Here is an 11,273-nt window from a genome sequence, read left to right on the forward strand (position 1 = left end):
AGTGACCAGAGGGGAGAGGGGGAATTGCCAGGTGGGAGAGGGGGATAATGGGGGAAAAGGGTGAAGGGTTTACATAAAGATAGTAACAAGGGTGGTGGAAACAGGGGAAGGAGGTGGGGAGAGCTGGGATGGTAGGGAAGTGGGGGAGGCAGAAAACTATAATGAACAACAATAAAAAACTAAATAAAATAAATTTTAAAAACCTAAAAAAACACTATCAGGAAACAAAAGTCCTACACTAGATGGTTTCACCGGCAATTTTTACCAAACGGTCAATGAAGAACTAATACTGATCCTACGCAAACTATTCCAAACAATTCAAGAGAACGGAAGGTTTCCAAACTGTTTTCACAAGGCCAGTATTATCCTAATCCCAAAACCAGATGAAGACAGTATAAACAAAAAAATTATAAGCCAATGTCTCTGATGAACATAGACACTAAAATACTCAACAAAATATTAGCAAGCTGAATATAGCAATACATTAAAAATATCATATGTCAAAATCAAGTGCAATTTATTATGGGAATGCAAGGTTGGTACAACATTCACAAACCTGATTCATCATATAAACAAAATGACAGATAAAAATCACATGATCATATCAATAGATACAGATTAACCCTTTGATAAAATCCAGCAACCATTTATGAAAAAACCTCTCAGCAAAGTGGGAATAGAAGGATCATAACTCAACATAATAAAGGCCATATATGAAAAACCTACTGCCAACATTATACTCAACGGGCGAAAACTAAAAGCGCTTACCTTAAGATCAAGAACAAGACAGGGATGTCCACTTTCACCACTTTTATTCAAGACTGTATTGGAAGTCCTAGCCACAGCGAGCATACAGGAAGAAATAAAAGGCATCCAAACTGGAAAGGCGGAAGTAAAACTGCCATTATTTGCAGATGACATGATATTGTACATAAAAAACCCTAAAGAATTCACCAAAAAAACCCCTCCACACTACTAGATCTAATAAATGAATTTGGCAAAGTAGCAATACACAAAATTAATATTCAGAAATCAGAGGCATTCTTATACATCAATAATGAACTATCAGAAAAAGAAATTAAGAAAACAATCCTATTTATTATTGCACAAAAAACAGTAAGATATACCTGGGAATAAATTTAATCAAGTACATAAAAGACCTGTACTCAGAAACTATAGGACACTGAAGAAACTGAGGAAGGTACAAATAAGTGGAAGTATATGCCCTGTTCTTGGATTGGAAGAATTGACATCATTAAAATGTACATACTACCCATAGATTGCATAGGAAAATCAATCCACAGATTCAATGCAATCCCTATCAAAATACCAATGGCATATTTTGCAGATCTAAAACAAATATTTCAAAAATTTATTTGAAACCAAAAGGACCCCAAATACCCTCAACAATCTGGAGAAAAAAGAACTAATTGGGAGGTATCACAATACCAGATATCAAACTATACTACAAGGCCATTGCAATCAAAACAGCCTGGCATATAGATCAGTGGAACAGAACAGAGAGCCCAGAAATAAACCCATGTCTTTACAGTCAATTAACATTTGACAAAGGAGGCAAGAGAATACAATGGAGTAAAGACAGTCTCTTCAATAAATAGTGTTTGGAAAAATTGGACAGCTATATGGGAAATAATGAAACTAGACCACCAACCTACACCATACACAAGAATAAATGCAAAATGGATAAAAGGCTTAAATGTAAGTCATGAATCCAGAAAAATCCTACAAGAAAATATAGGCAATAAAATCTCAGACATCTCATATAGCCATATTTTTGCCAATATACCTCCTCAGGCAAGGGAAACAAAGGAGAAAGTAAACAAATGGGACTACATCAAACTAAAAAGCTTTTGCAGAGCAAAAGAAACAAAACATCCACAAAATGAAAAGGGAGTCTACCCTTTGGGAGAATATATTTTCCACTGAGACATATGATAACGGGTTTATTTCCCAAATATATAAAGAACTTATACTGTTCGACACCAGGAAGACAAAGAATCCAATTAAAAAATAGGCAAAGGACTCTAATAGACACTTCTTAGATCTGTATGATGGCCAATAGACATATGAAAAAATGGTCAACATCACTATCATCAGAGAGATGCAAATTAAAACCATGTCAAGATATCTCATACCTGATAAAATTATTATCATCAATGAATCCACAAACAACAAGTGCTAATGAAGATGTGGAGAAAAGGGAACCCTAGTGCACTGTTGATGGGAAAGAAGGCTGGTACAGCCATTGTGGAAAACAGTATGATGTTTCCTCAAAAAATTAAAAATGGAACTGCTTTTTGACACAGCAATCCCACTTCTGGGAATATATCCTAAGAATCTCGAAACACGAATTTGAAAAAATTTATAGCAGTGTTATTTACAATAGCCAGGATCTGGAAATAGCCCTAGTGACCATCAGTAGATGAGTGAATAAAAAAGGTATGGTACATAAAGGAACTTTTTATTGCTAGGCAGCAATAAAAAAGAAGGAACCCTTACCTTTTGTGACAACATGAATGGACCTAGAGATTATTATGCTAAGTGAAATAAGCCAGTTATATGATCTCACTTATATGTGGAATCTAATAAACAAAATAAACTGATAAAATAGACACTGTAGCATGGATATATGAAACAGACTAACAGCTGTCAGATGGGTTGGGGGTTTGGGGGACTGAAAGAAAGAAGGTGAAGGGATTAGAAAAGAACATATATGCATTAGAAATAGACATGGACAATAGTATGGTGATGGCCAGAAGAAAAGGGGTGGAGGGGAGCAGGGGCTTGGTGTAGAGGGGTAAAGCAGGGGGGCAGGGAGGGCAAATGGGGGCATTTGTAGTAGGGTCAACAATAAAAATAAAGTTAAAAAAGAGAAGTATATAGGAGAATGTGACTACGTTGTATGCAAATACTACATTAGTTTATATAAAGGACTTGAGCATCTGTGAATTTTGGTATTCACAGAAGATGAATACCCCATAGATACCAAAGCACAACTGTATATAAATACACATATATATATGTAAAATATAAAAGGGGTAGTGGAAAAATAAGCTTCAGAAAAATACAAAGTACAACTCATGTTGTATAAAGTTATAAAGGCATACAAAACTAAACAATGGAGGAGTTCCCACCAAGATGGAGATATAGGTAGAAATGCTTCACTTCCTTGCAAAAACAAAAGGATAACAACCAATTTAAAAACAATAAAACATCAGACTGCCAGAAAATCAAACTGCATGGAACTCTGACAACCAAGGAGTTAAAGAAACATTCATCCACACTGGTAGGAGGGGCCGAGACCAGCATCCAGGCAGAGAGGACCTGCAGCAAGGTGGCAAACCACAAGGGTGAGGGGGGGCTGGGCTGACTGGGAAATGAGGACTCAAAACCTCTAGCTATGGAATCCTGTGGGGATTTTGAAAGCGGGGGGGGGGGGGGGGGGGGGCGGNGGGTGGGGGGGCGGACGGACAACTCCCAGTCTCACAGGCGAGTTTGTTGCAAAGTGGGGCTGGAGCAGAGCAAGCCAGCAGCATTTTTCCCTCTCAGACCCCTCCCCCACAGACAGCACTACAACACAGCAAAGAGGGTTGTCCCATCCCAGTGAATACCTAAGGCTCTGCCCCTTACAACATAAGGTGCACAGAAACAAAGAAATATGGCCCAAATGAAAGAACAGATCAAAACTCCAGAAAGAGAGCTAAGCAATGAGGACAGCGACAATCTATATGCTGCAGAGTTCAAAACACTGGCAATCAAGATGACTACAGAATTGAGCTCAGTCACAAAATGAAGGAAAAAAATTAAAGCTACCCAAAGTGAAATAAAGCAAAATATATAGGGAACCAACAACAAAGGGAAGAAAATCAGGACTCGAATCAACAATTTGGAACAAAAGTTAGAAATAAACACCCGCCTGGAACAGAATGAAGAAAAAAAGAATTCAAAAAAATGAGGACAAGCTTAGGAACCCCTGGGACAACTTTAAGAGCTCCAATATCTGAATCATAGCGATGCCATAAGAGGAAAAGCAAGCCCTGGCTGGCGTAGCTCAGTGGATTGAGCACAGGCCTGTGAACCACACGATAGAGGTACGATTCCCAGTCAGGGCACATGCCTGGACTGCAGGCCAGTTCCCAGCAGGGGACACACGAGAGGCAACCATACATTGATATTTCTCTCCCTCTCTCCTTTCCTTCCCCTCTAAAGATAAATAAAATATTTTTTAAAAAGCAGCAAGAGAAAAGGAGACAGTTACCTACAAAGAACTTCCCATAAGACTATCAGCTGATTTCTCAAAAGAAACCTTACAGGCAAGAAAGGGCTGGAAAGAACTTTTCAAAGTCATGAAAGGCAAGGACCTATCCAGCAAAGCTATCATTTAGAATGGAAGGGCAGATAAAGTGATTCCCAGATAAGGGAAATATTAAAGGGACTTATCTAAGAAAAAGAAGATAAACACTATGAACAGTAAAATGGCAACAAACTCACAACTATCAACAACTGAACCTAAAAAACGAAAACTAAGCAAACAATTAGAAAAGGAACAGAATCACAGAAATGGAGATCACATGCAGGGTTATCAATGGCGGGGGGAGAAGGGGGGAAAAGGTACAGGGAATAAGAAGCATAATTGGTAGGCATAAAATAGGCAGAAGAAGGTTAAAAATAGTATAGGAAATATAAAAGCCAAAGAAATTATATGTACAACCAACGGACATGAACAAAGAGGGGGAGGGGAGGTGCTGGTGGGATGGGGTACAGGGTGGAAGGGGGATAAAGCAGAAAAAAAAATTGGGACAACTGTAATAGCACAATCAATAAAATATACTTTAAAAAAAGTAAACAATGTATTTTAGGGGTACATATGATAATTATGTTAAAACTACAAATAAAAGCAAGGGAATAATAATACCTGAATAATAATTCAGGATAGTAGTGCCCACAAGGGATGGAGGGGACTGTAATCAGGAAAACACAAACACACAAGAGTTGTCTCAGGCATTCGAAATATTCTAGTTTTTGTAACATGTGGTGGATATATGATGTTCATTTTATTACTTATTGTTCACATTTACGTGATATACCCCTTTGCACATAAAATATTTCACATTTAAAACTTTCAGGAAAACTATTATCCTATATATTATATTTCAATGTCCATTACCTATTAGTAACTATTCAGAATAAAACCAATCACCAAATACAGTACCTTTCCCTGAGATCTTTGTAGGGGCCATTTATTTTGTTTTTTATTTTTCTTTCCTTTTTTTTTTTTTTGTTTAGTAAAAAAAGGAAAGCAAACAATAATATTTGGTGGAAAAACAGACCCATCAAATGTTCAAGAATATTAATGACTCAGATTCACAGAGCTGTGTTAGCCTCCTGGTGATGTAGTAGGGAAATCCTTCAAGATTGTATAGGTCATTTACATAAAGGTTACCAAAGGGGTGGCTCTAACAGCTGGGCTTGTACAGCTGACAAACTACCATCAGTGCTTACAAGCACACAGGGCAGGCGTGAGAAACAGAAATGCTCTGTATTATTTGTTCCTGTTTTCTGCATAATTTCCATTTCCAAGACAATGCAAAATATTTCTCAACCTCAAAGGCTCGCATCTATCAATTCTACTTAGACATCCATGTAGAGTGCTCATGTAAATGAGCACTCATTTATCAAGAGTGCTCCAGTAACAGAAACTGTTCCAGCACTGGAGGCACAATGGTAAACACTGACCTGGGACCTTCCTTCTGGAGCTCATGTGCTGGTTTGCTCAAAAGCCACAAAGTGACAAAAAATGATGAGTGCTATAGAGAAAAAGTGGAGAGCAGCAGAGAGGCTTAGGGGTAGGTGAGGACACCCCAGGGAGAGGGGACAGCTGGTAAAGGTCCTAGGAGAGAAAAGCACCTGACACACTGGACAGTCTGTGCTAAAGAGCAGGGATAAAGGAGAAGCAACCTGAGAAATGGTGAGGGATAGCTCACACAACACACAAGAAGCTATTCAAATATGAGCAGGGATGATTTTCATATTGTTAATTCAAATTTTAAAAATAGATGGAAAATATTATCAAATTACCAAACTAAAAATATTATCAGACTTACCATTTACATTTTAAATGAATTCCTCCTTTATCCAATGCTGCCAGAATGTGGAGTGAAGATCATAAAATCCTATCCCTTCACAGATAGTAAATGAATTCTTTAAAAGCTTCAAGCTTCTCAGTCATTTGCAGCTCTTCCTAAAGAGTCCCCCAGTAAGGCTGAAATGGCTAGCCTTCACTACCCACATCTGGGGGGTGATAGTCTTTGAAGTTTATGCTGCTCATTTTGAGAGCTTCAGAGAACACTTGGGGAGAGGGCACTAATGTCATGCATCCCTCTTTGTTCTCCCAGACATGACTAAACTGTTATAAGAAATATTCCCATGGGTTGCAGACATATCCAAGTGAACTTCCAGAGCAGCAAAATCACTTCTGTCAAGGGAGTTTTGGAAACATCTGATAATACTGTATTCAGCCACACCATACTCTAACTGGAGGAAAAGGTGGCTGCCTCCCACCACTGCCTCTGAGCCCAAGATCTTCTTTCTTCAAACAGGTCCCAGAGGGTAGTAACAAGGGCTACCTGATAAATTGGTGCCATGATCCTTCCTGCACAAAGGAAGAAGCTACAGGAAAAGAGGAGGGGGTCTCTGTTTCCCATCCACTCCCTCCAGCTTCCCACACAGTCAGACTGCCAGGTAAACAGGAAACTGAGAAAAAGAGAGGGGATTTTCCTGTTCTATGTAGTTTGCTCAGCCTCACACAGAAAAGCTGGGCCTCCACTCCCACCCAACATTTTTTTTAAAAGTGAGATCTGTCATTCATGTATGTATTCATCTACCAAATGTCTACTGAGAATATACTATATGTTAGGCATTGTCATTGGTAAAATTAATTGGGAGAAACAATGAACAAAATAAATATACTGTACACAAAAAACGTGAGAAAGTTATAAAGAAAAAAACTAGAGATGTGTATAGGAAATGAGTGTGTGTGTTTAAGTACGAAGACCAATTATAATCCTCAATGAAACAAAACCTTCTATTTCTGAGGAAGGACAATTTTTAAACTTGTTAGAACACTTTAAATGCTAATGATCTCATATGTTTAAATTCCTTCTACCTAATTACAAATTCAGCATTGCAATAAAAGAAAGGTGATACTTCTTCATTACTGCTCCCTTACATTTTATTTCCAACCCCTCTTAATCATCTCTACTTGCTTCTCTCCAAAGAAAAACCTAGAACTGGTCGGAACACGCATCATGTTAGTGTCCAGTACTTTCATAGATAAACTCAGTCTAAGTTTTAAGCCTTTAAAATAAATTGCTGAAAATCTGCCAAATTAGAATTCTAAAATTTCTGAAAACCACCACCTACATGGAGCTGCTCCCTGTGCCACATCAGTTTTGATTTCACAACATTGGTAAGTGGCCCCATTAGGATCAGGGGATGTGGTAACTCAGAGGCACAATCTGCACAGCCATGTTACTTGCTTCCGGGCTAAATGCCCAGAGGTAGTACCCAGCTGCCCAGGAGCTGTCATCCTTTTACAGTTAACAGGAGGTTCTAATAAAGCAAAGTACCGGTGACAACATGAGACCTGATTGATTTTGGAATGTACTATGAGGGGGACCATCTCATTTTGAGTTCCTCACAGTTAGACTCTGCACAACAAAGCAAACTCTTCTGATGAAAAGCTGGCCTGAATCTCAATCAGGCATCTGATCTGAGGCTCTGCCCTTCCTGCCTGGATCTCTCTCCTGCTAGATGAATAATCTGAAGTCCTTTATTCCAAAGCAGCTGTGCGAGCATCCCACAGTCAGTGTATGGTGAACTAAGTGGATGAAAGTACTTAATGGACAAACATTCCTTCTGTCTTCCCATTTTACAAATCTTCAAGCCCTGTCCTCACCCTCTATGAAAGGACACCATTTATAGGCCAGGTACTGTGATTAATGCACCAAAAATTAAGATATACTATTGTGGGGTAGGGGGGACAAACCCCTCCTCTGGCCCCTTTGCCTCTGATGGGCCTCACAAGGTGTCACCAACTTCCATTTTCTAAGAGCTCAAGGCATTAAGTGCTAATGTGCTGTTCAGGGGCCCAACAAGGCCCCTATGGCCTCCTGCCTCTAACTGCCTCTCTCAGAGCCTAAAACAGCTCCCAGAACACACCCACCTGCTGCCCAAATTATCCATCCCCACTCCAGACCACAAGAACAGATCACCCTACTACAGCTTTCATCCAATTACCTCAACTACGCCACCACTCTCCCATCCAGAATTGGATCAACTCCCACCCACTGCTGGATATTCATGACATCTGCCCTGCTCAAGGAATCCTTCTGCCTGCTTTCCCTTCTCTGAGTCTGAAGTACAAAAGGGTAACTTGCACCTGGTCCTGCAGGTTCAGAGCCAAATGACTAATCTGATCGCATTTCCCTGAACTTTATTTGCCCTGAAAAAGAGGGCAAAAGAATCACCAACAATGAGCCCAAGGAACCACCCTTGGTCCCTTGAACTCAATCTCTAGCACTGGTGTCCTCCTCTGTATAAGAAAGGCTATGATGGCAAGAAAATCCTCCATTGGCTTCTTTCTTTCTTTCTTTCTTTCTTTCTTTCTTTCTTTCTTTCTTTCTTTCTTTCTTCGTTCACTTATTTTTAGAGAAAGAGGAAAGGGAGGAAGAGAAGCAGAGAAATATCAATGTGAAAGAGAAACATCAATCCATCAGTCTTACCCACCTGGACTTTGGGTTCAGCACTCCGGACTGAACCCAAAACCCAAGCATGGGCCTTGACTGGGAATGAACCCATTTGCAAGGCCCAACTAACTGAGCCACACGGTTCAGAACTCCACTGGGCCGTTTAAACAGGTGTTCAGCTAATGCACGCTGGCCTCAATTTCCCCAAATATATATGACACAGACAACAGTATGGTAATTACCAGAGGGAAAGAGCACAAGGCAGGCAGAAGAGAGCATAAGGGGAACAAATGGTGACTGAAAGAGACTTGTGATGAACACACAATATAATATACAGGTGATGTATTACAGAATTGTATGCTTGAAACCTATACAATTTTTTTAAACAATGTCACCCCAATAAATTAAATTTAAAAAGTTAAAAACATTTTCCCAAATGCTTGATTTTCAATGAGAGTGGTTAACCTTTAGGGGGGAAATACTTTGTTTTTCACAAATTTTACAGACTTGAGTTTTGTCCTATCACTCCTTGGAAGAAACTGAAGACATGTTCAATTATGCAAAGACCATGAGCTTGGGATTTGCACAGCCTCGGCTACCCCTGCTGCCCCACCCCTCGGGAGTGGAGACCGTCCCCACCCCACCTGTTCCGGTCCTACCCATAGTCCCGGAATGCCAGGGCCTTTCAAGCTGCGCCCATCCATGGGTTATAGGCATAACCCCAACAACGGCACCACCTGCAGCCTCGGGTGCGTCCAGGTGGCGGAGCCAGTGCAGGACAAGGGTGCATCCCACAGCTCCTCCCGGACCGCCCTCGCTGCCTCCGGTCACGTTCCAGCCAGCGTTTCTCTCCGGATTCCTGAGCCAAGTCTGACCTCCTAGAGGTCACTGGTCCAGGCACGGAGGGCTCGAACCTCGCCTGGAAAATGGCACGAATCCACAAGTCCTTTCGACACAACCTCAACGGGGGCTTGCACGAGAAATGCAAAAAAAAAAAAAAAAAGGAAAACAAGCCCGAGCAGGCCGCCCCGACCCAGGCTCTCCTGTGAAATCGCCACCTGCGATTCTGTCCCGCGAGGACCGAGGTCTAGGGCCCAGCCTCGGCGCCCGTCCCCTGCCCCCGAGCGCTGCTTACCGGTGAGGCGGCCGCCACCCGCGCCGTGCCCCCGGCGCCGCTGCAGGATAAAGTAGCAGCTGCTCTTCTGAGTCACCCACAGCTTCAGGGCGTTTTTCAGCAGCACCTCCTCGGGCTTGAGCCACATGGCAGCTCCTTGGGCCCCAGCTTACATTGCCTGGGCCGCTGGCCGCGCAAGGCCGAGCCTGCTCGGGAAGAGGTAGCGGCGATCGCTGCGTGCCTAGCGTCCGGGGAGCACCGCTGGAGGAGCTAGCCCTGCGCAGCTCTCCCTGCTAAGCCCGCCCCACACAGCCCCACCCAGACACCGCCCACAGGCCTTCTGGAGCCCCATCCTGGTCTGCCTTTGGCCGCTTCCACCCGGCATGGGCTCCCGTGGGCCTCCCTGGTGTCGGAGTCCTGGCCTCTTCGGAGCACAGTTCTGGATCAAGGGAGGGAATCCAATCCCTGCTGCCAGGTCCTCCTCCCCTCCCCACAGGCAGCAAAGGGCTCTGGGGCTCTGGTTCCTCCTCCGCCCTTGCTAGGAGGCCTCTTGGGATGGCACAACATCCTGAGCCCAGGAGGAGAGGGGAGAAAGACCACTGGTACTCCACAGCTGCAGGATGGCGGACCTGAGGCATTTATCTTTGGCAGGACAGAATGCACGCTAGAAAAACGAGGTATGTTTGTAATAACAGAACACTTAAAATAACAAGAAATTTTTTTACATAACCCAAAAGAAGCATTAAAAATTAAAAACAATTCTTGTCCAATTTTTTTAATGTTTAGCACACGTTGATGATCTGTTAAGGGATCCGAGGGAGCTGCTGAAGAGGCAGTGCCGTTTGTAGGACCCTGAGGCAACTATCAGACTGAACTCAACAATGAGCTCCCCTTGAGGGCACAAAAATATGGATGGGTATGAGGTGACTGCTGCAGGTCCCTTACCAGGAATGAAACTAATCGGGTTTGTTCTGAGAATTGAAAACCTGGGGAACATGGTAGGTGATGGTATGGAAAATCTGTAAGAAATGTGGAGGTAGAGTTTTAAAAGTGAGTGTTTCCTCAGAGCTGGTATAGAAATAGACACAGGGTAGCTGTCCTTGAACAGGCTGGAGGGCCTCCAAGCCATCTCTTCAGGAAGGCAGTTAACTACAACACCCAAGCAAAAGAGTGAGGAAGGCTAGTAAGCCCATACAGGTGTCCTAGAGAAACTGAGACAGGTAGTTAAACAGTTAAATGGCCAAGCAGTTTATAGCCATCTAGTGAATCCCAAAATTCTATCTTCCCTAGTGGAAGATACTTAAGAGTAAATGGTTTACATCTCTCCAAGGGTTAATAGCTTAAATTGCCCTACTCAGAAAGGTAGATAAAAATCCAACTAGTGCCATTTG

At 42.1% G+C, this 11,273-nt stretch overlaps 1 protein-coding gene across 3 annotated transcripts in view; it reads right to left on the bottom strand.

Moving 5' to 3' along the window:
- TBC1D8 (TBC1 domain family member 8) overlaps nucleotides 1–10,179 on the bottom strand; it is a 187,785-nt gene extending 177,606 nt beyond the window's left edge. For all 3 annotated transcript variants that reach the window (XM_037057271.1, XM_037057270.1, XM_037057269.1), the window contains exon 1: nucleotides 9,904–10,179. In XM_037057271.1, the coding sequence (XP_036913166.1) occupies nucleotides 9,904–10,030 (127 nt within the window). In that variant the 5' untranslated portion in view covers nucleotides 10,031–10,179. The remainder of the gene's footprint in view (nucleotides 1–9,903) is intronic.
- Between the last annotated feature and the right edge of the window lie 1,094 nt (nucleotides 10,180–11,273).

The sequence above is a fragment of the Sturnira hondurensis genome, unplaced genomic scaffold, assembly GCF_014824575.4.
Source record: "Sturnira hondurensis isolate 20B ecotype Veracruz unplaced genomic scaffold, ASM1482457v3 Scaffold0009664, whole genome shotgun sequence".
Taxonomy (NCBI): Eukaryota; Metazoa; Chordata; class Mammalia; order Chiroptera; family Phyllostomidae; genus Sturnira; species Sturnira hondurensis.